At 52.7% G+C, this 27,553-nt stretch overlaps 6 protein-coding genes and 1 non-coding gene across 7 annotated transcripts; 3 read left to right on the top strand and 4 right to left on the bottom strand.

Annotated features, from left to right (window-relative positions):
* Positions 1-83: 83 nt before the first annotated feature.
* On the top strand, positions 84-5,595 carry COCSUDRAFT_48973 (alpha/beta-hydrolase; the record flags this gene model as incomplete). The annotated part of the gene is made up of 10 exons (XM_005643501.1): positions 84-341; positions 476-588; positions 725-787; positions 933-1,034; positions 1,315-1,551; positions 1,865-1,990; positions 2,154-2,249; positions 4,375-4,624; positions 4,896-5,095; positions 5,299-5,595. The coding sequence occupies exons 1-10, from the start codon at positions 233-235 to the stop codon at positions 5,593-5,595; spliced, it is 1,593 nt and encodes a 530-aa protein (XP_005643558.1). The 5' UTR covers positions 84-232.
* COCSUDRAFT_t66 lies at positions 3,230-3,302 on the bottom strand. The gene has a single exon. It is a non-coding gene; the product is annotated as a tRNA-Arg (tRNA).
* Positions 5,596-6,252: 657 nt separating the features above from the next.
* Positions 6,253-7,978, bottom strand: COCSUDRAFT_83590 (hypothetical protein; the record flags this gene model as incomplete). Its single annotated transcript, XM_005643729.1, has 6 exons — positions 6,253-6,403; positions 6,643-6,856; positions 7,026-7,237; positions 7,396-7,528; positions 7,661-7,802; positions 7,970-7,978. The coding sequence occupies 6 exons, from the start codon at positions 7,976-7,978 to the stop codon at positions 6,253-6,255; spliced, it is 861 nt and encodes a 286-aa protein (XP_005643786.1).
* Positions 7,979-9,583: 1,605 nt separating this feature from the next.
* On the bottom strand, positions 9,584-13,829 carry COCSUDRAFT_31311 (hypothetical protein; the record flags this gene model as incomplete). The annotated part of the gene is made up of 13 exons (XM_005643500.1): positions 9,584-9,812; positions 9,976-10,065; positions 10,171-10,359; positions 10,476-10,652; positions 10,778-10,942; positions 11,354-11,493; positions 11,552-11,657; positions 11,856-12,069; positions 12,276-12,382; positions 12,544-12,696; positions 12,924-13,169; positions 13,423-13,572; positions 13,659-13,829. 13 exons carry the CDS (start codon positions 13,827-13,829, stop codon positions 9,642-9,644), a joined length of 2,079 nt encoding a protein of 692 aa, XP_005643557.1. The 3' UTR covers positions 9,584-9,641.
* A 941-nt stretch (positions 13,830-14,770) lies between these two features.
* COCSUDRAFT_67927 (alpha/beta-hydrolase) lies at positions 14,771-17,735 on the top strand. The gene is made up of 9 exons (XM_005643499.1): positions 14,771-15,345; positions 15,473-15,531; positions 15,672-15,856; positions 15,982-16,158; positions 16,322-16,402; positions 16,544-16,642; positions 16,898-17,040; positions 17,266-17,377; positions 17,517-17,735. Exons 1-9 carry the CDS (start codon positions 15,275-15,277, stop codon positions 17,715-17,717), a joined length of 1,128 nt encoding a protein of 375 aa, XP_005643556.1. The 5' UTR covers positions 14,771-15,274; the 3' UTR covers positions 17,718-17,735.
* Positions 17,736-19,508: 1,773 nt separating this feature from the next.
* Positions 19,509-24,891, top strand: COCSUDRAFT_67926 (hypothetical protein). Its single transcript, XM_005643498.1, has 11 exons — positions 19,509-20,111; positions 20,225-20,314; positions 20,788-20,937; positions 21,170-21,295; positions 21,457-21,576; positions 21,781-21,888; positions 22,118-22,276; positions 22,387-22,614; positions 22,782-22,948; positions 23,274-23,478; positions 23,644-24,891. Exons 1-11 carry the CDS (start codon positions 19,593-19,595, stop codon positions 23,872-23,874), a joined length of 2,103 nt encoding a protein of 700 aa, XP_005643555.1. The 5' UTR covers positions 19,509-19,592; the 3' UTR covers positions 23,875-24,891.
* Positions 24,892-24,987: 96 nt separating this feature from the next.
* Positions 24,988-26,146, bottom strand: COCSUDRAFT_59497 (hypothetical protein; the record flags this gene model as incomplete). Its single annotated transcript, XM_005643497.1, has 3 exons — positions 24,988-25,116; positions 25,786-25,888; positions 26,061-26,146. 3 exons carry the CDS (start codon positions 26,144-26,146, stop codon positions 24,988-24,990), a joined length of 318 nt encoding a protein of 105 aa, XP_005643554.1.
* Positions 26,147-27,553: the final 1,407 nt, after the last annotated feature.

Below are 27,553 nucleotides of genomic sequence, written 5' to 3'. Positions count from 1 at the left end.
CTGCTTGCACATGGCTTGTAGTAGTAATCATCTGGACGCAAGGAAACCTTTCTCACTGCTGCTCATATCAGGTCGATTGGTGGGAGACCTCTTCTGCCGGAGACTGGGTGTTGGGCGGTGCCCATTCGCAGCAACTCGCGTACTCTACTGTGACTGCTTGTGAAGTTTCGAGCATCTCTCTTGCACAGATAGGGAGAAACATTTATCAATGTGATACACACAAATACTCACTATGAATATAGAGCGCAACACGGGGACGCAATTCGTTATCGCGAACGATGGCATAAAGATTGCCTTCGAACGCTTGGGTAGAACTGGGCCCGTTGTTGTTCTGATGCATGGTGGGTGTAATCTGAAAGCTTGGGAGTATTATGAGAGTTCTCCGATGACACGAAGCAGCTCGTCTTCTCTTTCACTGCCACCAAGCACTGGCACGGGTGGGGTATAGATAGCGATGCTTTCTTTTGTCTTGCAGGGTGGAGCGGCAGCAGGCACTATTATGACAGGAACTCACAGGCCATCGCTAAATACTGCCAAGTTTACGCCCTGGATTACAGGTTTCACGGCGACAGCGGTCGGCCAACGTGGGTAGGCCAGCCTATGACTTTGCACTGAATAGGAACATGATATGGGTGTGCTGTACATTATGTGGCTACACTCTGCACTACACAAATGCTAACAATCCCAGGCTGCAAAATCAAAGTCAAAGTCATGCGCTTTGCAGGGGTATCATGTTGCACGCCTCGCCGCCGACTTGCATGACTTCCTTGAAGCCCTTAACCTGAGGGTGCGGAAATATCCCTGCCTACAAAATACGCTGTTTTGCTGGTGCTTCTTGTAAGAAGTGCATGTCCAGATCTGTGAAGTGCTTCAGCCATGGCCTGGCCGGAATTCAATCAGGGTCACTCACTTGACCTGCGCATGGCCGGCAGGACGTCACTGTTGTGGGTAGCTCGATGGGTGCTGCGGTCATCTGGTCCTACATTGAGCTCTATGGGCCGCAGCATCTCTCCAAAGCGGTCTTCGTCGACCAGGTGCTCATTTACTTCTGACCCGAAGATGCATGCACACAGCAGAACTTGCTGCACATTTCTCGTGCTCCTCTTATCCTCTTATCCTCTGAAATTGTTGGAAGTCCTCAACCACTGTGCTGGCTGTGCCGCTTTGTCTTGGCGTTCTGGCCATTGATGGCACCTGGTATGCGAAGAACTGTGCCCATGACCACCTTTGCCAAGGCAGGCAGATGACATCAGCACATGACCAAATGACCTAGCAAGCCAGGAAGGGATGACGGTTGCCGCTGCGGCTGCGCAGGCGCCGCTGCAGAACATCGCGCCGGATTGGAAGACGCACAGCACGGGCTGCTACGACGCGGCGACGCTGGCGGCGCTGCGGACGCGGCTGGCGCTGGACTTTGAGGGCGTGGCGGCGGGCGTGCAGGAGGAGTGCCTGTCGCGCGCGCTGGGGCACGGCATGGAGGAGGCTCTCAAGGCCGAGACGCTGCGCGCCGACCCCGACGCGCTCGGCCGCCTCATGGCAGACCACACGCAGGTGGCAGGGTGCTCTTATCAGCAATCACAACTCAGTCTCCAGTACTCCCTTGTGGCTGCATTGTGATTGTGCATGTTGGCTTCAAGTCGTCAACCGCCGGAGCTCTGCGGAGGCATATGAGACCAGCCGCAACTTTAAAGAAGTTAAGACTGATAAGCAGGATGCGTCCCTGGATGTTGGTGCATCATTGACGCACAGTTGCTTCGTGCACCTTCTTCTGATAGATGCAGCATCGTCAATCATCTGTGAGCTTCCGTGCGTTGTCTCACTGAAGCTTCTGTGAGACCGACGGGTTGTTCATTTGTTGGCGCAGCTGGACTGGCGGCCGCTGCTGTTCAGAATCACAATCCCCTGCCTCAACATGGTGGGCAGGCTGAGTGCGGTGTTTCCCTGGCAAGGGTCAGCAGTGGTGGGACAGCTCATCCCAAGCTGCCATACTGTGCGCCTCTTCCCAACTCTGCTCTCTGCCAGCAGATCACATATCCCACTGGTTTGCAGGATTGCTGTTGCACGCAAGGGAAGTGAGAAAGCACCTTCTCCATTCCCATTACCAAGACTCCAGCAAATCCCTGCAAGCTCACAGGTGTGTGCGCTTGTTGCAGGTGTTCTTTGAGCAGGGCAACCATTTTCTGTACATAGAGGAACCCGAAAAGTTCAATCAGCTGGTTGTTGATTTTGCACAAAAGGGACTGGCAGCGGTGAGCAGCACGTGCAGCGTGTGAGCTGGCAGATGAGGTTTTGCGAATTGAATTGCCGAGGGCATAGCGACACTTGTGCACTGCACCTTGGAAGTCCTGTTGCAGGCCCCTTGCTGAAGAGCACCTGAAAAGCGCTAGCCATGCTATACTGCTTATATAGGTGGGCTCCCATCGTGCAGGGTGCAGTGCAAACAATGATTAATGACAATGATTAGGATATTACATCCGGGGCGCATTATCGTAGGCAGTGGACACCAGTGTACCCTAAAATCACCAATGGTAGATATTGGCATCTTTGAAATGGCTGTTATTTCGTCCTTCTAATTCAGCTGAAAGAGAGAATGCTTGGAAGCACCCCGACCCTGCTTGGCGCTTGCATGCCAGGCATAGCTCTGCGAGCAGCGATACTGCAGCAGCTCATGCATGCATGCTACCCGCTGCGGTAGTGCAATCGTGACAACAAATGATGGCTGTTCTCAAATTGATGAAACCATCCTGATTTCGATGCTGTCACACTACGATAGTGCCAATGTGTAGAACACCTTCCAGCGTGGGGGCTTCAACCCAGAATGAGCTACAATAGCTTCCTTGGAAGCTTCAGGTGTGAAACTTACATTTAGAGAAAACGGAATTCAATCATCAACTTCAAGTTGAAGGCAGAGCGGCCGGCAGAGCGCCCGCTGCAACCCGTTGCAGCCGTTGCGCGCGGTGCCATGACGGTGCCGTGATCACGGTGATGCTGATCATTCGATCGTGATGGCGGCGGCGCGCCGGCGGCGACGGCGGCGGCAAGCACCAGAGATGAAAATTAAATTTAAAGCACTTGCATCATGCAAGTTGCATGTAGAGCATGTCCTTAAGTACTAAAATGAACGCTTCCGCCACTGGGAGTTCTAAAGGTGAATTTCAACACCTGAAAATGAGAAGGCAGCGTGAAAAAGAAAAAGTACACAGCCAAAAAAGTTGGCCAGTTTGGTCAGTGACCACGCCAGGGCTCGAACCTGGAATCTCCTGCTTCGTAGGCAGGCGCCTTATCCATTGGGCCACGCGGCCGCACTTGCAGAATCAGCATTTTCCGAGCACTAAGTTTCACTGATGAATACGAGGGTTTCGAGAGTGCCAATACTGGACAATGGGCGTGGCTGTTGAGCGTATCCCACAGTGTTGATATTTAAAACCAGGAAGCGCAGCCACCACAAGTAAAAGCATCTCGTGGAATCAGGAGCTTTCCACATCGACGCCTCCAGCCGAGACACCTGAAGATCATCAGAATAGGTGCGTTGCGAAGCACTCCTTCATTCAGGCAGTGGTTGCAGGTTGTTGTCACCAGACGACCGAGTTTGATCGTCGTAGTCAAGTGTGTCTTGCACTGTGAACGCCTGGACATCTCATAGCTTGTATCTTATACGTGAAGGTGTACTGCAGAGTTTCAGCACTGGGGAAGCCCATGACAGCACACTTATGTCGTGCGCGCGCTTTTCACCGTTTGTAAGACCCCAGCTTTTCGGGCGTGTTGTCAACATCTCTTTTGCAGAGTAGTACAAGATGTGTAGATAACATCTTTGAGATTCAATAACCAGCAAATCGCACGGGATTCTCCTGCAGAGGTGTGAAAGTCGTGTGACGTGCCACTGGCATTCATTTGGCCGCATTGTCAAGTTCCTGTTTAAGAGGATACGGGTACTGATCGACATTGAATCTCAGAGTAACAGTGAAGACTGCTTGATATTGAGATTCCTGGAGTGCAGTGACACGAGAGGAGGGCCTTGAGCACGGGTGTTGTCCGCGATGCGCAGGTCTCCGAAGAATCCCGCTGTTGAAGCGCAGCGTCGAGACAGGAGCACCCAAGCTGTGCACATAAGATACACCATGCCCGTTCGAGCTGCCTCCCTGCTTCTGGCTGCTGCTGTTCTAGTCAGCTCAGCCGCAGCACATGGGGTGCGCTGCTCTGCTTTGAAGCAACTATTTCTCTTGTAGGAACCAAGTCATCTGGCAGGGTCCCTTCCTTCTGTGACGTTGCCATGGCAGATTGCCAGAAAAATCCTTTTCAAACAGACAGCCTCAAACGTGCAGACTTTTGTGTGCAACAAGAAAGCTGATAAAAATGATCTTGTTTGTCCAACAGTCGATCCCGGTGGTCATCCCATACCCGATTGGGTCCATCCCAATCTTCCGGCACCCGTCTGTGCCCCTGATCCCCAAGGAGCAGCTGCTGTTCCCCTCCATCCCAAGCCACGCAGGCAAGACCATTCTGCCCACTGTGCTGCCCGGGCTCCTGGGCTCGCTGCCCTTCCTGCACCCAGCCGGGTTTGGCCTCGACACCTACCTGCGGGACATCTTCCCCTTCTCTGCCGATGCCGGCGCCCCTGCACCAGGTGAGCACCCCTTTGCATTCCCTCCTGTCAATCAGCCCTCCAATGTTCGCATACTGGTCAGGACTGCATGTACCTTGAGACCTAACAATCCTTAGAATTATTTGTAGTGTTGAGCACCAGGAGAATCTGCAGTTGGTGATTGTCTGCCTTTGTTGCTCCTATGATTCTGAGGTTGAAGAGGAATTATTGAGAGGTTGCTGCAATGCATGTAGCCCTGAGGGCTGGAACAAGGGTGTAATAATGGTTTTGAGAGGATTTTGCTCTGGTGCAGGCCCGTCTGAGGCGGCTGAGGCTCCGGCGCTGAGTGCTGAGGAGGCACCGGGCCTGGACGCGAGCGGCACCAAGTCGCTGATCGCACGCAAGAGGGCGGCTGCGCGCAAGCACCTGCAGGCCCTGAAGCACCGCCAGACCATCCTGCAGGCCCTGGACATCTCCATCCCTGCCCCAGCCCCCGGCCCTATTTCTGGACAGGTGCACCCTCACTCCCTTGATGTCCAGAGCGCTCTCCTGCCGTTCAGCGGTGCCCACCTTTGATGCCACTCCCGCCGGTCGTAAGCAGTGAATACAGGACACAGGACCAAGAATCACCTGCACAATGTCATGCACTGCCGGATCGACAGCTATGCTTTGCTGTGTGCTGTGTATGCTTGACTGTGCACTGTGCCACTGCGCAGGAGGCGCCTGCGGTGGCCCCCACCTCAGCTGAAGCTGCAGCGCTGGGGCCCATCCCAACCCCGGCCTCCTTCAACGCATTCTTCACCCAGTTCACCGGAGAAGCGCTCGCACCGACCACAGCCCCTGAGGCCTCAGCGCCTGTTGTGGCTCCTGCCAATGTCCCCGCGCCGGAGGCGGCCCCGGTCGACACAACCGCTCCCGTCAACCCGGAGCCTGCTGCAGTCACCCCACCAGCGGATGTGGTGGCCCCGATTGCCACACAGGATCCCACTGAGTTGGGCGCTCCTCAGCAGTAGACTGTTTCAGGAGGTGGTGTTGGCGTCCAGGGTCAAAGGATTCCTGTCTCAAGTTGTAGGACCTTACCAAGACACATGTTCATGCTGACTAAAGGGATAACAGACGATGATGATCTTTGAACCATTTCTGGTGTAATGCTTTGCTTCTTCCGTGTCCTGTGTTTGCAGTAGGTAGATTGATGTAGGCTTGCTGGTTTAGTGCTGGCTGAGTCCTTCGTGTATGCCTATTGCGCGGATCTGACCACATTGCTGTTGCACTTTTTGGCAGTGTTTGCACATTTTATTCATTGCTTGCCTCAATGTAGGTGCCCATTCACACAGTAACAGTCACCCAAGACTTCAATGGTAAGCCCTGTATGCAGACCCATGATGAACTTACAGCAGCATGTCCACATATGGAATGATATGATATGATGTGATAAATTTACAAGAGCTTAAGGGACAGCCTCCATATACAAGTGTAATAGGATATGATGTTGGGGACCTGACATAGTACATCTACAAGAGTAACACATGCTCGACCCGCTTCAAGCATACATCCGTTTGCATCCTGATCTTGTACACGTGTAATAATTACATTCCGAGGCAACATAAAAATGGCTAGGTAAAGGTCACCCTAAAACTGGAACCCTGGAATTGACTTGGCCCTGCAAGAGCCTACATGCGCGCACGGGGCACCCGCTCTGATTGCGCCTTGGGCAGTGTATTCCACAGAACAGAGCTCTTACTGAAGTAAAGATTGAAAATGACGCGGTCCGCCACGTATGCGGGGCTGTCAAAGGGCCCAAAGTGGCCCATCCACTTATACCTGCAAGGGCACAGGTAACCCTTTAGGAGTGAACAGTCCTGACGTTGTCTCATCTTTCGTCATGGCTAAAGCTGCTGACAGGCACAGCAACCGCCACGCATGCCTGCAGCTGTTCTGCGGTAATGCAGTAGAAATTTGCACCGTGCAAGAAGTGCATCGTCCGCGCAAATATGTGCACACTTGGCAAGGAGGCCTGCGCTGTGTTCGGGTGCGATCATGAGCAGACAACCAGGGCGCACTGCTCAAAGCGGCCGTTGGGGATCTGCGCGGCGATGCGTGGCGCCTCGAGCTCGGGAGCCATGATGACGCCGGGCATGGTCTCTGTGCCAGCCGCAACCGCCACCGGGCATGTCAGCCGCCCCAGCCGCCCAAACGTGCGCTGTGCCACGCCCCAAGTGTCCCTGAACACCCTCGCCTCCACCTCTGGCGTGCACTTCAGCTCCGCGCTGCCGTCTGCGCCAGTTCATCCCATCAGCCATGCAGCAGGCAGATGAAACCACAGTTCAGCCAGGTGTACTTCCTGCATCGGTCATGCCACAGACGTGACTGTGGCAGCTGTTTCGAGGGTGTTTTACAAGATCATGGCTGCTGTGCCCAATTATGCTTTAATTTCTGGACCGACCTGGTAATTCCCTAAGTCCATGCTCGATGTAGGCGGCAAGGGCGCAGGATTGGAACGCCTTGAAGGGGACCTTGGAAGCGAAGGACTGCAGGGCTGCCTGCTTGGAGGCAAACCTCGGCCGACGCTTGAGGGCGCGCGCAGACAGGATCTCAGGCGTGAAAGCAGCGTGGGCAGTGCGGATCCTGGCATGGTCGATGAATGAGTTTGTCTGCCTGCCAAGCACCAGACCATAGTCAGCCTTCAAGTGCAGCGCTGCACAATGCCAAATACGTTGCATCAGGATCAGGGTACTGGGTACTCCAAATTTAGTGGGAAATGCTTTATCTTCTCTTCATTCAAGCCACCCCAGATCAAGAAGCGTGTAACCTACTCATCCGCTGCGACTTCATCCGGGCCAAACACGACTGGCTCGTACAGGTACATGGCTTTGAAAGTGCCTGGCCGCTGCTGCTCAGCAATGACAGCGGCCAGACCGCCCCCAGAATGCCCAAAGACATAGCACTCTGCGCAGAAGTATTCGATCGCCATTCAAAGAAACACCCACTGCATTGCTGCACATAGGTCTGGTTTTGTATCTCCATGAAGCCTGGTTGCTCTTCCAGAACAATTACCGCGTTACAAAAGGCAGATCACACCGTCTCTGCCAAAGTGGTCTACCACAGCAAGTAGATCGTCTGCCATCTGCTCAAGCATGTTCTGTGTGCTGCCTGCTGGCGTGTCTCCTTGGCCAGCGAGGTCCACACCCACACACTGGTAGTGGTCCGCCAGGCAGGACGCCTGCGAGGAGGAGGCACATATCCGGAGGTGTCTTTTATGACACTAGCACTGCATATACACCGCGAGGCAGCCCTTTTTCCCTCCTTGGCGCTCGCACTGCCTTGCATGTTTTGCATCTCTCTTCTTTATTTATCTGGTGAAAGCACTCACATCAACTGGCGTGTCACCAGTGCCATTGAAGGTTTTGCCAATCAAGAGGTTTGCAGGTCAGAAGCCACACCAGGGGCTCATAGCAGCGACCGTGGAAGCCATTGGCAGGCGCAAAAATAAGAAGTGGGCCTGTGCCCCCCAGAGAATGCGCAGAAACTTTCATTCCATTTGCCTTTGGGATATAGGTGGAGACCATGTCCTCAGATCTCTGCAAAATCTGCAAACAGACCACATTCGTTATGTCTTACAAAATTGGGCAGTGCGTGGGAGGCTCTGCCCATTACACACTTGCCATCGAGGCAGTGCTTTACCATTCAGCCATTCAGTTTAGCCCAATGAAAAGCGGTATAGAGAAGGAAGTCACGGTTACATAGTAAAGAAATGGGCAAGACTTGCCTCCCGTTGTACAATTCGTGTCCCTTACATTCTTCGACGTCGCAATCATTCAAAGATGGTGATATACATAGTCATATCATATGCTTAATGTCATTCCAGGAATCCGCTTCATCTCAATTCGGTGAGATTGATCCTGATCAGGTTGATCTGAACGGATCCTTGGGGAGGTGCTGCTCCAAGAAATCGAGAAGCACAAACCAGCCTGGCTTTTAAGATCGGGATAATTGGACACACGAAAATGTTTCCAGTCTGCAGGTTGCAGCTTGGGTCCCCATGTGGGCCACGTGTGGGTCCAGCTGTCCTGCGCAGGACCTGCATGTGCTCCCACATCATGCAGGTAGGTCTGAGTGAGGTCTGTATAGTGGACAAAATTGGGGACGTAAGACTCCACCAACATTGTGAGGACAGACCTCCGATTGAGTCACAACATGCTGGCAACCTTCCCAAATCTAGTATTATGCATGGGGTGGCCTCCGTTTGTGAATTGCCTTGAGCTGCGCAGTCGAATTCTTTTCAGATCCTCTTCAAACCTTTATATCCTGCCGGCATACTAGCTGCTCCTGTGGTAAAAGTGTTGCATGCATGTCTGGCCGAGAAACCATATGTCATATTCAGATAAACTTACACATTAAGCTCATATATACGATCATATATCATCATCTGTGCTCTGATCAGGGCTCCTGGGAGCAAGTCAACAAGTCACTCACAGGGTCTCCGTACATCGGCCATTCAGATCTTTCAGCATCACGCCCAATCCTTCTTGCATGTGCATGTCATTCCTCAACCCTGCTCAGCTGATTTCAAGCATGGCAACAATGATCATCTCTGTTGGCAGTACTAGACGGCGGCACCCTTCAACTGCAGCGCTGCTCTTGCAATTGATGACATTCTGTGTGCTGGTGTCGTAAGTGACCTACAGCAAAGAGCAGCACAGAGGTACAGGAAGCCAATGGTGACACAGCATCTCGCAAACACGTCCCCAGTAGAGCACAGAACCCCTCACAGACAAAAATAATGGAAAACTAAGACTGCCCACAGCGCTTGTGCCACAACCAGCAGAAATAAGACCAATGCGTCGTGTGCAGGATCATAGAGATGAGCACATATGGCACAAACTGCCTTGCACACCTCAAATCTCAGGACAGCTGCAAAAATGAAGGAACTGACCGTACTTTACTGCTCATGAATCGCTCGCGATGCTTCTCCTCCTCACACAAGAGAATGGCCAAAAGACTAGGCATCACATCCAACAAACTCCATGCCCATGCTCAATGTAATTGAATTGGGACACATTCAACCCTCAGCAGTGTTGTCAGACTCATGCAGAGCGCATCCCAGTGACCAGGACAGCACAGAAGGCACGCAGCCAACGGCGTTGCAGAGCTCTGCAGCCCGGTCAGGGTCGCCCTCCAGCTGATACTTCATGACAAAGTGCCCCGCATAAGTCCCCTTGCCGCTGTAGGTCTGCACACAATCCCAAGTTGCTCAGTCACAGGAACATGCAAATCTAAACATGCAGATCTAAACATCAAACAGACTTGTTGCCTGTGTTTCCATGTGATGATGTACAACAGGCATGGAAGGCGAGGAGCAGGCAGCGGCACAGGGAGCAGCAAGAGGGGCAGACCTTGATGTTGTGGCCGTAGTCTGCAATGATCTGCGCAATCTCGGCCAGTAGCCCCGGGCGGTCAGAGCACTCAATGGTGAGGTTCAACACCTGCATGCAATCAATTTTGGGTCAGCACTCAATGTTTTAAGCGTGCAATCCCATCAATTCATGACAAAGCGCAAGTTATGGGTGAAAATGGCCTGCAGTGCGCACCTGGGCTCCGCCCTCCCTCCCGGTGGCAGCTTGCCTGCTGGAAGAAGTGGCTTCCTGCTGCATCGTCCCTGAAGCTTCCCTGAACGCCACGTCAGGGGGTGGGCTTGAGTCCACCAGATCCGCGTGGTCCTTCAGAAATTTGGCCAGCTTGTGCCTGGCAGTCCTGGTCTGTGCGTACGCAATCCACTCCTGCACCGCCCACATAGAGCAATATTGGGCCTGGCCCCCGCTAAAATTCAGCCACGAACGCAGGCCAACTGTCCAGAAGATAGATATGTCAAGCAGGCATGTGATAGCCAGCGGACCTGGTGGCGCTCGATGCTGCCCCTGGAGGGTCTGCCATCGTAGGTGAGCACTTCCACCACCTCAGCGTTTGCCAGCGCGTGGCCGGCGTGCACCACCTTGCCATTCACCTTGGCCCCAAACATCTGATTGCCCACATCCGTGTGCACGTGGTATGCAAAGTCCACGACCGTAGCGCCCTGCAGGCATACCAAAAGCCAACATGATCACTCAACCACACACGTGGCAACATAAAGTGTGCAGTGTCAAGGCATAAGGTGAACAGTAAGGAAGCTGTGTTCGATGGGCTAGTGAAGCGGCGCACCTTGGGCAGGCGCATGACCTCGCCGGAGGGAGTGAAGACAAACACGCCACGTCCCAGCAGGTCGTCAGTGATGCAGTCCACAAACTCACGGGCGGACAGACTGTTGACAAATTCGCTCTGCCACTCGCGGATGGAGTTGAGCCAGTTGATCCGCCGCGCCATCACCTGCTGGTCCAGCTTCAACCCCCCATACCGCCCCACCTGTGCCAAAACACAGCTCTCTGATGACAGCATGTGGTGCAGAAAACAGCAGCCATCAAAAGTATTCCTTTACTCCTCAATTTTTTGCCTGTCGACCTTTGACCATGAAAAAGTGCACTGCAGCAGCACCAGAATCCCCACCTGCACTGACTCCTTGCTAACGCCGTTGACCTGGCGCTGCAGCCCCTCTGCCCTGTCCAGGCTGGGTAGCCTGGTGCCATTCACCTTCCCGTTCCCGTTGCCATTCGCAAGATTGTTGGCTGTCCCATACAGCGCGGGCATCCCACCCGCGTAGTTGTACAGATTTAGGTCCCCCAGTGTCATGAGGCGCTTGAACACGCCGTTCAGCGCATTGACGGCGCTGGCAGGGTTGACCGAATTGTTCAAGTCTGAGAGGGATGGCAGCCGGGAGGATTTAAAATCTGAAGCCTTCTTGGCAGCCGTCCAGTTTTCACCTACGATGTGGTGCATTGCTGTAACTGCCAGAGAAACATTTCCAGGCCAGTACAAGGAACCTTCTGAAAATATTACCATGCATGAAAGCAGAAGGCTTGCATGGAGGAGATCGCTCACCAGCAATCCCGTACTCTGCAAGACGGTGCATCTCTGCTGTCCGGATCTGAACCTCCAAGGGAAAAAGCTTCTCGGCCCCAAGAGGCAGCACTGTGGTGTGAAGGGACTGCAGACACACAGTGTAGGGCTCAGCAGCTGAGGAGCCCTGATTATTGAGGGCAGCTGAATAGAAAGCCCATCACGTTGCACACGTCTTCCAAGAATTCACCAGCAGCTTAGACAAAGCAAAATACTGGGACATAAAGCTGTGTCCAGTAAAGGAATTATTGTTGCCGAGGTCAGGTGCTTTCTCTCCATGCCCCACCTGGTAGCCATTAGTTTTGGGTGTAGCGATGTAGTCCTTGACAGCTCCAGGGATGGGAGCCCACATGGTGTGCACCAGGCCCATGATGTGGTAGCACAGCTGTGAGCCCGTGCCATACAAGCTGCTGTCATGGGCATCCTTCAATTTCACAATCACCCGAAGCTGTGCCACGTCCTGCAAGTCCTCAAGGTCCATCCCCCTCTCCTTCAGCTTCCTGCCACACAAATCACAACATACATTTCAGGCTGACAAGATAGAGGATACCGACCACGAAAACCAAGTTTCATCATGTGTAATACTGCCTGGTCTGAAATAATCAATAACCACCTCATGGAAGTATTCCAGGCCTTCACCTCTGAACAAGATTTCTAACCCGGGCAAGCATGCATCTAGAGCGCTTCAATTTGAGCAAAATAGCACCTGTACACAGAGTACACGTTCTTCTGATGCGTCCCAACAGAAAAGCTCTCCACTCGCTCCTGGAGAAACGTGTCTGTCTCCAACTTTTCTTGTAGAGCGCTCTGAGCCTGCAACTCACAAAAACTCTCAGTAGGTGCTAAGATATTTGTCTGTGTCCATTCTTTCTATGATGTGCCAGAGAACATCTTGTCTAAGGATGTGCATTTGAGCCTTCTTTGTGCACAGTCCTGGCATCATTCGAGGCTTCATGGCTCCCTTCTGAGCGCACCTTGAGCACCACATCCTCCTGCTCCTTGGCCAGGCAGTCCAGCCGCCGCTGCACCAGAGCATGCTCCTCTGGGTTGCTGTAACTGAAAGACAGCGCCTCCAGCTCCTCCTTGATGCTGTAAAGCCCCAGCAGCCGAGCCAGCGGAGCAAACACCTGAACGCAGCCACTTCTCCTGTGAGTTCTCTGTGACGCTTTACTCCTCTTCGAATTACAGCAGCAAGTCCCAGTACCCCCCAGCCATAAGCAAACCATGACGACTCCTGGATCACCACATGCCGGGCTGGGCTGTTAACAATGCATGCAACACGTTTCAAAAAGCTACTGGGTCCTCCTGTCTCTACAGGAATCCGTGGCAAGCCAGAGTGCCCTGTGTTTCTTACCAGCAGGGTCTCGTCAGCGATCTTCTTCTGCTTGTGGGGCGGCATGCTGTCCAGGGTGCGCATGTTGTGCAGCCGGTCTGCAAGCTTCACAATGATGATGCGAACCTCCTCCGTCATGGCCAGAAACAGCTGCTTCAGGTCAAGTGCTGCCAGCTCAGCACGAGACGCATTCTCACCAAACGATCCGATCTTGCTGAAGCGCGTCTCACCCTCCACAATCTGCCGCACCGCCTTGCCGAAGTAGAACTGTGGTACACATGGAAACATGTGTTCCAAAATTGTTCTGGACTCATCACAGTGACATGCTCTGGACTCATCACAGCGACATGCTAGATCACTTGCTGGGATTGAACAAGGGTCTGAAAAAGACCGTCTACCCTTTCAGAGACAATTGCTATAGAGCCACGAGCAAAATTTAATGCTTGAGAACAACTCTTGACATGTGCATCAGTTAGTCAGTCAGATGAAGCACATATCCAGTCCCTACAAGAAGACCCACCTCAATTTCCTCAAACTTCACATTCTCTGTGTCCTCGACAGTGTCGTGAAGCAGGCCCGCAATCAGGCTTTCATGGTCCATCTTCAGCTCTGCCAGGATGCGCGTCACCTCAACAGGATGCGTTATAAAGGCTTCGCCACTCTTCCGCAGCTGCATTCACCGAAAGACAGTCAGCGCTGACAATATTGCCAAATATAATATACAACGCCATCCGCAAGGCAGGTGCAGGGGGACACCTGTCCATTGTGTGAGTCGTACGCCAGGTGTAAAGCCTCAAGCACTTTCTTTTTCTCCTCGTCGCCAAGATATGAAAGCAAAGGCTCCAAACGGCCCCAGAGAAACTTGTCTGTGACCTTCTCTGCAGGAAGTGTCTGGTAGAACTGCAGGAGTGCACAGCACGTCAACATTTATAATGTAAATCCCAATATGCCAAGAGCTCGCGCATGTCAATTACACCATCCAAATAAGTATGTGTTCTCACCGAGTAATCTGTTGGCTGCAAAGTGCAGATTGCTTGGCCACCAGCCTGTCTGGAACAACTTCGAGCCTGGACATGATGCATGTAAAAATCAGCTGTGCAGCTCCAATACTGCAAGCCAATAGAGTCACAGGCACAGGCTGGGGAAGGGCAGACACCTCAGACCATCAACCCTACAAGACCTGAACAGTCCTTTGACAATTTATCCCCGGGGGAGGCCCGGGGAAGTCCTTTGATCCTGCATACCTTGATATTGGACGTACACTGGCCCACAAAGTTTGTGAGATCTGTGGGATTGAAGCAGAGTTGTGCTCGCAGTCTCAGCAGCGAAACCCCTCTCCTGCCAAAATTCCTCCATCGCGGCTTCTCCTCATCGGAGAAAGGTTCTGCGAGGAGAATAAGGAGAGCTTGAGATGAAGAATTACATTTGGCAGGACAAAACAAGAAATCCAGGCAATAGATACAGCAATTAGGCTGGCAGACATACCTGGTGCAGCCCTGGATCCAGCCAAAGAGTTGCTGCAGCGCCTCTCGGCCAGTAGCAGCTGCGGTGTGAACATTCTTCTGAGACTTCGTCTGCGTCCTCCTGCTCAGCAGAGGCGCCTACACCCGTTACTAAAACATCCAGCAGACTTCACCTTCCACAACCCTTTCTTACATTCAGATTGCATTTATGTCCTCGGCCTCTGCACTTTCCTTCTCAGAGCTGTGTACGTGCTGTGGAACAAAAAGTACAATTCTTTCGCCAGCAAGGAAGGGAATTTGAGAACTTGGTGAAGAAGCAAATGAGCAGGAACTCCGTCGCAGAACGTGTCCCTGAGACGTCCAAGACGTCGTAGACCCCAACACACAGCGCTCCTTCATCGATCGACACCATCGAACAGTCTCCGGCGTTATGATTCGAGTTGTAGGATAGTAAGTTTGAGATCGGCTGGGTCCTGCCATTGTAAGGTCATCAAATTTGACTCTGAGGGTTGCCCTCAATACCTTTGTACTTGCTAGCGACTAGGCCCGATCAGTACAGACTTCGATATCGCGTGTGCGTCTTGATTATACCTGCGAGTGGTATCGTCAGAAGTGGGGTGCTCGAGTCTGTGACAGCCCCGAAATGGTCAAGCGCACTACTACCACAGAGAGTGCGTTTGCTCAGGAGTGGTTGCACACGATCGTTGCAGAGTCGTGCATCCGCTGAGAATTTCTGGTTCCTCAAAGTATAAGGGCAGGCTTGTCACAAAGCCAATACTTCAAAGAGAGGCTGTGATTCACCCCCTTCCTCAGGCTGATGCTGACCTTAGCAGTCTGCTAGCTATGGTGATTTAGTGCGCCATGGCCATCCAGGCCATACAATAGATACATCAACACAAAGCTGCGACCATGCCGTACCTCAGAGTTGGGGAGGGCGCAGAAGCAGTGAACCTGTACTATGAAGTGCGGGGGCAGACCAGGTGAGCTGGTCCACAGCACAAGGATTGCTCCAATTACATAAACGTGCCTGCCATTTTAATGCCGTAACCATGATGTTTGAAAAGCAGCGAGCAACCAGATGCCAACTTTGACAAGTGCTGACCACAGTGGGGATCAAGGTTGCGCGGAAGATGAGGACAACAGGCCCAAGGTTGTTCTCATTATGGGTGAGTCACTCAGGGAAAGTTTCTGTCAGTCTTGAACAGTGTCAAGGTTACTGTCTTCATCTGAGCAGTGTGTTGCCCTTCTGGAGTCTTTGCTAAGCCTGCAGCGCAGTCTGGCTTAACGATGCCAGATATTTGTTCAGGGTTTGCGTGCACAATGGGCGGCTGGAACCCACAATTGGATGAGCTACTGGCAGAGGATGACTTTGGGCGGCCGGCAACACAGACGCTTCTCCTTGACAACCGGGGCGTCGGCCGCTCCAGCATCCCTGCACGTCGCTCAGCATACTCTACCACCATCATGGCCATGGACGTCCTATGCATCCTGGTGGGCATGCCTGCACTTCGTGTAGCACATCGTTGGTGCATGCTAATAAGGAGCAGAAATGCTTTATCCAGCATGCCTCCGAGTTAATTCTTCCAACCCTGAAGAGGATTGCTGCTATACTTCAGGAACACTTGAAGTGGACAAAGGTGCATGTGGTGGGACACAGCATGGGCGGCATGGTGGCCACGCGGCTGGCTGCACTGGCGCCAGAGCGGCTGGCATCACTGACGCTCATCTCCACCACTGCTGGCGGCAGCCAAGCCGTCCCCCGCAGCTGGCGTGCTGTGAAGTACGCTCTGCAGGTGAGACGCGCAGCCTCGCCTCACCAAACCAGATGGGCAGGCACTGAGGTGGCAGTGTAACTGCAAGTGCCCCATCTGTTATCAGATGCCTTTGAGGGCACTGAATTTCTCTGCGAGTGAGACTCTGAATAGACACCAATGACAATGTGGTGTGCCCGCGCAGCTTGCCAATGCGAAGAGTGCTGAGGATCGTGCAAAGGTTGACCTGAAGCTGCACTTCATGAAGGCAACACTTGACGAGCCGGTAAGAGCATCCCCAATGTGTCTGGGATCTGTTTAGCGTTCATCTGCACATATTTTTCCTCAAAATCCGCAATGCCAGAGATGAAAAGCTGCAGCAAAAGAAGATTTTTTGGTTGAGCGGAAGTTGCGCCTTTCATTGCAGGACAGGAAGTATGGGCGAACACGGCGTGAGCTGCTCTATGAGGAGTACGTGGAGGGCTCTAAACGAGGTGGCATTGGACAACCCAAGGACGGCTTCGAGGTGTGTCTCGGTGTCCTTTATGTGTAGCTCACAATTATTTGCTACCAGGCATTTTGATTGTATTGTTTGCTGCCAGGCCGCGCTAGCCCCTCCCAGGGTCTGATGGAGGCCTGTCAGGGACCAGGCAAACGTGGTATTGACTGTTCAGAAGTGATTAACTCCAAGCAAGCAAGCAATGCCAAGATATTCTCTGTTTGCCTTGCTGGAGCCTTTGCACAGTTGGAGGGTGTTTGAGGAGGATGTGCCGGGCTGCAGGGTCAGCTGCGTGCTATCTGGCAGCACACAGTGTCGAGCAGGGAAGCGGCTACAATTGTGAGTGCACAACTCCCGGTGCTGGTGCTTCACGGACGCCATGACATCCTAGCCATGCCACAATTTGGAGAGCAGCTGGCTCGCAAGTACGCTCCTCCTCATCTTGATGATTGCATTTAGCGGAAAATTGTTATAAATAATGGACGGTACTTTTCCTCAGAATTTGAGAAGTATCATGACTGATTGAGAGCGCATTCAACTGAATTTAGTCCACAGGAAACCCATGATCTCCTGAGCTCTCGTTCACTTGTTGAGGAGATTGAATTTTGCTACAGCCTACCCCACTGACACAATATTGCGCACCCGTCCAGGTTGCAAGCTCCCTGTATCATGCTGGAGGGCGCTCACTTTTTGACACGGGAGCGGGGACCAGAAGTGAACCAGCTGATCAAGCATGTAGTCATGCATGGTCGCCGGCTGCAGGTAATTTGGTGAACAAATCTCTGGATCAACTGCTCGCTGTTCTTTGCGAAAGCTTGTGAACAAATGGAGTGCCAAATGTGCGATGGGCAACCTCGTTTTCCCCTGAAACTTACTGCTGCGGCGTATGTTGCCCTTGCAGGACACACGCCATCTGTACTTGGATATCAACCCTTTGCCGCAGCTGAAGGCGCGCGTCAATTCAGGCAGCCCAGGCCAGGCGTCTGCCACAAGTTATGTATCACCCCTTGATTTTGAGGCGCCCATGGGTACACCCAGGCACTCTCCAGCCGTCAGTCGCGCTTCAAGCAGCACCTATCTGCTGGCAGCTGCCAGCTTTTGAGCAGCTCGTGCAGATAGCAGCTGGTCCATGCCAAGCAGTCAGAACGAGATGATCCTGCAGTGGAAATTTACTGCAAGAGTGAGAATTGTAGCAGCTTGCAGTCACTCGTCATTAGCCGGTGGGAGCATCTCTGAGACCAGCATTTTATCAAAGCTATCGTGCTTCAGTGCTGCAATGACGAGTGGTCATCACATATGTCTTCCATGACTGTTGGTTTTGGTGGAAGATTGTTTCAGCAAAGATCCTTTGCACAGACATGTGAGGAGAAGCCACATTTGACAACACTGTTGAGCACTCCAATGAAAGCCATGCTTTCTAATATTTATCTAAATTATGATGAACAGCGATAATCTACACCCAATGGGCTGGGCAAAGGCTCATTAGCTGCAGACCACAGTGACTGTTTCTGGGCTATATTGTTACAACCCTGCACACCTTCGCAAGCTGTTGTTCTGCGGAAGTTATCTGTTTAACAGATTCTGTTATGAAGGCCCTGCAGGCCTTGATGTACTTGCCATTATAGTTAGCCTAAGTAGGTAGATTGCTGCGTGGCTGATGGAGATATAGTTGTGCGCGAGGGAGCCCACCCTGCTGGAGCCCGCGTTAGCTTGAGTCTGCTTGACAATCTTCTAGGACATACTGCTGACTGCCCGTGCTGTGTAATTGGTCAGGATGCTAGGCATTGCATGTATTTCGTCTACTCTCATGCTCTTGTACTGCTGCACATGGTGTATTTCAGGCTGCCTCCCAGCGATTATATTTGCCGCTCCACCTGCTATCCTCCCCTGCCTGCTCTTCATATCCTGCACTTTCATCTCTTCTCTGCTGCCTTTCCACTGACATTGGCCCTGCACATCACTTGTGCACAGGTGCTCCGGCCCAGGAATAAGGACTGCATCTGTGAATTCACAGCCACGGTTCTTTCCGCCTGGGGCTGACCTCGCTCCTGATTGTCTGTAGGTGTGCCCTAACCCTCTTCTAGCTAATTGTATGCATGTATGCACTGTGGTTATTTAGTGCTCCTGGGCCGGGGGATCATTGTATCGTTGTTACATGTTGTGCACTTGCGAGGCAGCCCTTTCTCATATCTCCTGGCGCCGCGGCTCGCTCTGCCTTAATGTCTGCATACCTTTTTCCCTAATTGTCTGAGGGAATAGCAGAAGGCAATTGCAGAACTTCTTGCAACTCTTCAAATATCTTGGGACTGTGGGCTGTATGTTATCGCATCATTTTTTCGTGCCGGTCATCTCAATAGTGTGCATGCAACTGGAGAACTCGTGCCAGCGCTGCAGTGCTGCAGCGTGCTAGCAGTCATCAGCTGCAGCTGCCGACCATGGTCATATATGCCATATTAGTAGTGTTTTGCAAGCTGCACATGTGGCCCACCTCTTCCAGCCACTGGGCCAGTGCAGACCTTCAGGACCCAAGGGCCAGGCTGATTGCAAGGCTACAATGATGGTGTATTGTAGTACATGTAGCCCATGGCCATGGGCCATTTCTGCTGGGCTCATGCATGCCTCCCTGCGCCAAGGCGGGGGGGAAGTCTCGCGTCATCACCAAGCAGTGACATCATGGGACTGCGCTAAGAAGGGTGCACGCATTCAAGGAAGGTTGCAGTTCAGTGGCAAAGAGTGAGGTACTGCTGACGCCGCTGCGTGATCTGGCTCGAGATCCAGCAAGGAAGCTAGACAGCCGCTGGTGCTGACTCCTTGTCTCAGGAACGCCGCAGACGCCCATCCCGGCACGAAAGGCGAGGTCAAAGTGTCCAGCTTCAGGCATCGCTAAAGCTGGCAAAGTCACACTTGCCTGTAGAAACCAGCGTCGAAAGAGCAGAAAGGAGGAAGAAGAAGTGTAGACGGGACTGGTCTGGCCAGCATGGCCCCGCACTTGGCAGGAACATCTCCCGCGTCGCGGAGCGCAACGCCCACCCCACCCCTTGCCAGGAACAGCTCAAACGCTGCTGCAGGCCCGAGGCGCAGCAGTATAGTCCCCTTTACTCGCCCGACCCCCAGCGGAGCATCGGATGATGGTAATGCGGGCAGTTATAAGTCTAGCGAGGATGCCCTCCAGCGCATAAGCCACAGCCTGCAGCAGAGGAGGACGAGCTCATCGGCGTCTCAGGGCCTCGAAAGCACATCGCTTGGCGACTACAGCACATCGTTGACGGGCCTCAGGCGCCCGGAACCCCGGAAGAGCGGCCAATTCGCCCGGGGGAGTGGTTTTGTGCGAAAAGAGGGATTCCAGACAGAGCAGTTGGTGGGGAAGGAGGTGGAGGGGCAGCGGGTCTCACCGCGACCTCCGGTGTCCCCACATGGTCTCTTGAGCAGGCAGTTTAGCTCGGACAGCTTGCAGCCCGCTGTTGAGCAGCAGAAACCTTCATCAGAGGCTTTAAAGGTGAGATTATAGGCGCTGAGATTCTCTGCTCTGGGTGGCTGGTTGTTCTTGCAGCTGTGCTTGTAATGTGTTCGATTTTCAACCTCTGACACCCATGTGCTTCCTATGGCCAGGAGCGTCTACAGAAGTGCTACGAGAAATCACCACCGGCTTTGGGGGATTCGCTGGAAGGAGACCCGGGGCTTTTGTTGCGAACTTTGCAGGTGAGTTTGCATATTCCTCCGAAATCTGACAGTAATAAACCTTCTTTTGACAAGTTGGACCTTAGCTTCACATAAGATTTCTTTTGCACACGTGCTGACCTGGGGGGATTTCGCCTGCCTGTGTGTATTGCTCTGCTCGAGAATCTTGATTTACAGGTCTCTGTGTGCGTGCAGCAATCGTTTCCAATATTTCAGACTACACTCGTCACTCGTGCTTTCAACATCGCCAAAGCGGCTCATGTGGGATCCAGTGCACCTCTGGTACGCCCTAGCACAGCCAAACCTTTCTCTTTGGCACTCCTCAAGGTGTCTTGGTTGCGATGTTTGTAGCTGATTCTGCAGCTGATGTGTTGCCGTGCGTCCTTCCCTCCTGTGCAGTGTGTTCTAGTAGCCAAGTCAACAAGGCGTTTACAAACTGCCCCATTGGACTGATTTTAAGACAACATGTCTTGAATACGATTATGGGTATGCAGGTGCGCTGCGCCGAAGTGGCTCGCACTCTGGCTGACCTGGAGGCCAGTGAGGAGTGCATAGCTGCTGCGCTGCTGCACAGCGTGCTCGACAGCAGCATGCTGACAGAGGAGAAGTTGCGGATGTCAATGTGCGCAGAGGTGGCAGACACGGTTTGCAACGTCCAAAAACTGAGTGGCATCTGCCAGGTGAATTGAGCGGCATCTCTTTGTATAACAGAACTGTTTGAAGGAGTTTTTACTCCGTGCAAGTGTATCACCAACCGAGTGATCAGCTGCATATATGGTTTGTGTCCATGCAAATGTCTGCAGCCATTGTGATATGCTCACTTGCGCTGTTGTCTGTGAGTACTTGCTCAATCTGACAAGCTCCTGCTGCCTGCAGATGCACAAGGCGCTGGTGGAGGCACAGGGTGGCATCAGCGGCGAGCTGCATGCGTCCTTCCAGGGCATGCTGCTCGCCATGCAGGACGTGCCAGCGGTCCTCATTGTGCTAGCCGACAGCTTGCAGGTTGGCAGCTTTGCATGGCTTCTTTGGCAATTCTTGGATGGCACAACATCCCGCATGTTGACTCATTGCACTAGATGCTAGAGATGCAAAGCCTACCTTGTGAGGGGAGCTGGCAAGTTGACAAGTTGACAGATTCACCAATGGCTGTTGTTGTGGAACAGGCAATGCGCGCAAAGCCGACTGCTGCAGCGGCGGCGGAGGCTATGGGCGTGTTTGCGCCACTGGCCAACCGCCTGGGAGTCTGGTCCATCAAGGCAGATCTGGAGGATCTTGCTTTCATGGTGAGTGCTCGCCTGTCGTTGTCCTACTGATTGGGAGGGCACCTCTTTGCTTTGTATCCGGCGTATTCAATGGGCCTGCAAGTTGTGCATGCTCGTTGTACTTTGATGCTGGTGTCACAAAGCACTGGCTTTTGCTTGTTGTGGAGAATCCTTGGAGATGACTTGCTTTTGCAGTTGGTAATCTCAGCATGCTGTTTGGCTCAGGTTCTGCACCCACTGGAGCATGCAGAGCTGCAGGCGAAGTGCGAGGAGAGCCTGCAGCGTGGGAGTATTGAGGCTAACCTTGACCAGCTGAAGGGACGTCTTGCCCAGGTGTGACCCATATCCTCGCTATGCTCCCGCAGCTGAAGTGCGTATGCATGAGGTCAATTGCTGTGGTAGCACCTAATTTTGCACAATCTGCGTGCTTTTTGTGGGGAAAGCAAGGGGTAGTGCTTGCCTTGTGCTGGTCATACAAGCTCCCCATCCAGAATCCTGCTGTTGCTCAGTTGCTTATTGGTAGGAATGGGTTCACTGTGACTGATTTGGGTTGTGCCTGCAGACTGGCATCCGGGGTGATCTGAGCGGGCGGCCCAAGAACCTGTGGGGCGTGTACCGTAAGATGTGCGCGAAGGGCTATGGGCTGGACCAAGTCTATGATGTCCGCGCACTGCGCGTCGTCGTGGACACCAAGTCAGACTGCTACGAGGTCTTGCGTGAGGTGCGAGGCTTTCCCTCACCCCCTGATGCACATCTTCCATGGATTTGCTCCTTTCCAAAAATTTAATGTGAGCTGTAGCTTGTTTCAACAATGTGATCCGTGATGCTCAGGTGCACCGGCTGTGGACGCCGGTTGAGGGGCGCTTCAAAGATTACATTCGCCACAAGAAGGATAATGGGTACCAGTCGCTGCACACTGTAGTGCTGGGCTCCGACGGCGTGCCTATGGAAGTCCAGATCCGCACCCAGAAGATGCACTGGATTGCAGAGTACGGCGTTGCTGCCCACTGGCGCTACAAGGAGTCTGCTGCGCGCGATGACGCTGCGCAGGAACGCCATGTGAGTGCTGCCCCCTCATCGCTAATACTATTGCTGTGGCCTTGCATACACAATAGTGGTACATCGTATCTACTGTGTGAATCTCATCCTTTCTGGTCCAAGAGGGGGCATTTTGCACAGTAGAGTTTGGCTGGTGGCAGCTGCTGATGGTGGTTTGTGCGGTGCAGGTGGCATGGTTCCGCTACCTCATCAGCTTCCAGATGGAGCTGGCGGACAAGAAGTGCCGGCCAAGCGGCAGTCCTCCGCGCGACTCAGGCTTTGCCGCCCTGCAGTCGCGCATCTGCGCCTTCCCCAACCACGAAGCTGACTGCAAGTTTGCACAGTACTTCCGCAGGTGCTACTTCATCTGGCTCATGCTGCTGTACTTGTTTGCCTCGTCACATCTGCCGCAAGAAAATTTTGTTCTGGCTTTTCAGCATAGTGCAGCTTCTTGTTGCTTGGTGCCACACCTGTAGCATTTAGAGTCTGAAGCTTAAAGGAGCTGTGCTGTGTACCAGCATCACTCGAACAGATCGTGTTTCAGAAGAGTTCTGATGTGAGTGGCAGCAAATGAAATGTGAGACCAGCAAGTGGGTTTGAAGGCATACCAAACCTTGGGCACAATCATACTGACACCTGTGTCATTGCTAGCACTGACGTGCTCTCATTGTGGCTTGCAGGCAGCACCTGGCGCCCCAGCATCCGTCCACCGCACTCGCATCAGCAACCCCGCTGTATGTTGTCGTGGCCGACGGTCGATCACAGCGTGCGGCGAGCGCGGCAGCAGTGCGCATTGAGCAGCTGCCCAGCGGCTGCACCACGGGTGACCTGGCCAAGCGCCTCACCGACGGCCACTCATCAGAGGGCTCACACTTGCGCATGCTGGTGCGTCTGCCTGATCTTGCAACTGTCAAGCACTGCCTCTTGATTGTAGATGTGTCATCAGCATGTCTTGAGATCTCATTCTGCCTCCCAGCATTAGTTTGCAAGGGTTGATGCGCACGTCAACAGTTGTCCTTTTGTACTGACTGGGTCCGTGTGCATGAGCAGGTGAACAACAAGGAGGTGGCAGGGTGGCACCAGGTGCTGGAGCAGTGCGACCGCGTGGAGGTGTTTGAGAGCGCCTGGAGCGAAGCTGACCCGCTGGGCCTCGGCCTGGCGTCAGACCACGACCTCAACCACAGCCGCCAGCTGCTGCAGCGCATGTTCTCGCGATCAGGCTCTCTGCCTGCCGACATCGCCGCGCTGGGCTACCAGGCCGGGCAGCCCATTGCGAACTGAGCACCCTTGCCGCGAGGCCAGCACTGATCATTTTGCCGGCAGCTTTTGGGGTTGAGGGCCCCAGTGCTGGACGGCCAGCTGTGTTAGTTGAAAAATTTGTTGTATGTGGCAGTCCCCAGATTGTGAGCCACAAGATTGTATCATAGCATATTAGTAGGTGGTGCACAGCACCTGCACCTTCCACCGGCAGCCTGTATCCTATTGAGCAGCCAAGTGGCGCTGTAGCATCATGTATATCTTATACCGCGCACTCACTCGATGTACCTGCTGCTGCTTGTATGTTAGATAATTTCGTACTGTACACTTGTGGTTGCCCTGACCTGATTTAGTGGCTGCTAGATAGGAGAAGCCCTGTATGACTTTCAATACATGTCTGGATGAGCAAGTTGTCTGCTTTATCGTTCTTGGCAAATTCAAAGTTTAATGGTGACTTGAGTGATGATGATCAGTTCCTCTGATTGCAAGGACGGTGTGGCAGCAGCAGCAGTAAAAAAGTATTCGTGGCCCTTCGAGCTGCTCAGTGCTGCTGGGCAGGCTCTTGGCCAGGTTGGCGCGGTTGCACTGATGTTTACTGGTGGAGGAATTTTGGTCTTGCCCATATTGAGGCTTGCAAATAAATTAGGACCTCTGAAAGCTGAAGCGATCAGGGAGAATATCCTGTTGCTCTAGGGTCGTCCAGGCCTGGCTGTGGTGCAATCCAATGATGTACGGTATCTGCTGTGATTTGTTGGCGACACCACTGTAGTTGTGGTCTGTGAATTGTCTCTGCAATGTGTAATCTGTGTTTGCTGTGTACAATCAGTCAAAGGTCTAGGCAGGTTGTCGTGTAGCTACTTGTAGTGCTATCAATGAGAAGAATATTTTCGCATGTCTGAGTCACTTCTTGACAATGTTGACCATCCGTGAAGTGTCATGCTGGTCTCTAACTTTGCAGTGTCTTGCAAGCCAAGTGGCACAATTCTGCAGCTCGACACGTGAATAGCGGTTGATTGCATTGTAAGGATCGGTCTGGATCGGCAATGCCCTTGAAGCTCGATTGGGCGCAGCACATGCACGCACATACATGCACGCACGCATCTACTTTTATCAAGATGTTGAGTTCCCCCAAAATTTCTACACTGCCTCCAGACCATGTACGCCGGTGACAGCGCGCGAGTCTATAGAGATGTTGACCTCAATGACACCGTGCACCATGGGAGTGAGCAAGGGTGTCCCCTCAGCCCGCTGTTGTTTGGCCTCTACCTGGACGGCATGCAGAAATACCTGGCCAGGAAGACACCGACCGGAATGAAGCACAGCAACTGCAGGGCATAGCAATTCCTGTGCGGTCATATGCTGATGAGATAGCAATGCTTTCCTGCACTAGAGGTCTCCAAAGGCTGCTCGAAAAGCTGCACAGATGTTTTGTCATGACAGAGCGCTCACAGTGAACACAGCAAAAACATAAGTGGTGGTGTTTGCGAAAAGGAAGCTTTTGCTGCCTCAGCCATTGCTCTATGCAGAAAAGCCAATTCAACTTATTGTACCTATGGCTCTTCATGATTTGGGCGATGTTCACGTTCTGCATTACTTGCAAATGAATATTGCTGTTGTTGCATATGAATTAGGAATTGGCAACCAGATGTAGCTTGGCTTCAACTTAATCCACGGTCATTTGCGTGTGCGCAAACTTTTTTGTGTCCACTCTTTTTTTGCGCAGAGTACCAGGAGCTTGCCAGTGTCTACAGTAGGACACTGCCAGCCCAGTAATCTAATGCAAGTGACATTGTGCATGTTTTGCAGACAGCCTCATGGTCCTTCAATTCGCATCAACTACGGCTGCAAGACTTGCACACTGGCCATCTGCACTTATTGATAATGGTTATCCTCCCCTCGGAGGCTGCCAGAATCGGCAGCAGTGCTGCAGCGCACGGCCGGGCCGGCCCCGGCGCGCACGCGCAAGAAAGAAAAAAAGAAAGAGGCAGCCACCGCTGGAACCGGCTGCAGCGCATGCAGCACGCGGCCGGGCCGGCCCCTGCGCGCGCGTGCATAAATGAAAGGAAGAGGCGGAAGAGGCTGCAGTTGGGACCTGTTGCAACGCTTAAGCGCGCGGCCAGGCTGCTGTTGTCATAGTCACTCAATGGCAATGAAAAGCCGCCGTGGACAAGCCAGAAATGAGACCTGCGATTTTGAGAAGATATGCTTACCAGCCTTTTGTGCTTGGTGGCAGCTGGCCTAGCGGCTTCCTTTGCCTCGGCGGCGCGCTTGCCACGCCCCGTGCCCACAGGCGCATGCACAGAACAATGCAACATATTTGCTTCTTCACAGGGCATGTCTTGTTATCTCCCGCCAGAACCGTTGTCAGGCTGAGTGCATATCAATAGCATGCATGAGCGCTAAAAGCGGCAAAGGAAGATTGATACGGCTGCGGCAACATTGTAATGTAAGGTGTAGGGTTGTAATCGTTGTAATTACAACACTAATTCTTGTAATGTAGAAACCAGAGGCGTGAATCCCAAGCACTACTGCTAGTGGCACAACTTGTGGGACCTGAAAACAGATGAGGCCTGATAGAATATACCTTTTTGCAGGCGGATATCGGCGGCGCTGCAATACCGGTACGAAAAGTGGTCGCCGTTGGCCTTTAAATTTCTCAGTAATTTCCGCCTGCCGGCCGACTTCCAGGATTTTTTGTTGCGTCAGCTTGTGCCTCAGTCTGAGCGCGCAACTGCAGCCTAGCTTATTTCTCACCCATTTTTAAAGCGCATGGCGGCGCGTCGGAGGAGCATGCGGAAGGTGACAAAACTCCTGTCACCCCTCAAAGACTATAGGATGTCCCACTAAGTGACAGTGACACTAAGAGTGCCTGTGTGCATTAGGTCTTTGCGTTTGTTGGCAGTGTTGCACTGGCTTAGTCAAAGTCCCAGTTTGAATGGATCGTGTGATCGAAGAAGTTGGGCTGCTCAAGCCATCAAGATATCTTATCACATGGTGAGCAACATGTACATGATTCACAGCACCTTCAATTGTGACCTGGTCTTTAACATTTCATGTGCAGCTGCAGGCTGCAAAGGACGTTACGGAGCGGACCGGCTGCTGCGGCTATTCAGGAAGCTATGTACTGTCGAGGAGTCTCAGTGCAAGAGATGGGCCGTGTTGCGTTGCCTGCGTGACTTTCAACAGTCATGCCGTGACTTTCGAAAGTCATGCTATGATTTTTGTGGGCTCCGTGACTTTCAAAGTCATGGCGTGACTTTCGATAGTCATGCTATGACTTTTGTGGGCACCATGACTTTCGATAGTCATGGCGTGACTTTCGATAGTCATGCTATGACTTTTGCGGGCACCGTGACTTTCAAAAATCATGGAGCGGGCAACGTGACTTTTAAAAGTCATGCTATGACTTTTGCGGGCACCGTGACTTTCGATAGTCATGCTAGACTTTTGCGGGCTCCGTGACTTTCAAAAATCATGGAGCGGGCAACGTGACTTTTAAAAGTCATGCTATGACTTTTGTGGGCACCATGACTTTCGATAGTCATGCTAGACTTTTGCGGGCTCCGTGACTTTCAAAAATCATGGAGCGGGCAATGTGACTTTTGAAAGTCATGCTATGATTTTTGTGGGCTCCGTGACTTTCAAAGTCATGGCGTGACTTTCGATAGTCATGCTATGATTTTTGTGGGCACCATGACTTTCG

Source organism: Coccomyxa subellipsoidea (assembly GCF_000258705.1).
Source record: "Coccomyxa subellipsoidea C-169, whole genome shotgun sequence".
NCBI lineage: Eukaryota > Viridiplantae > Chlorophyta > Trebouxiophyceae > Coccomyxaceae > Coccomyxa > Coccomyxa subellipsoidea.
Note: the sequence above shows the minus strand (reverse complement) of the source record. Positions and strands in the feature narration are given on the sequence as shown.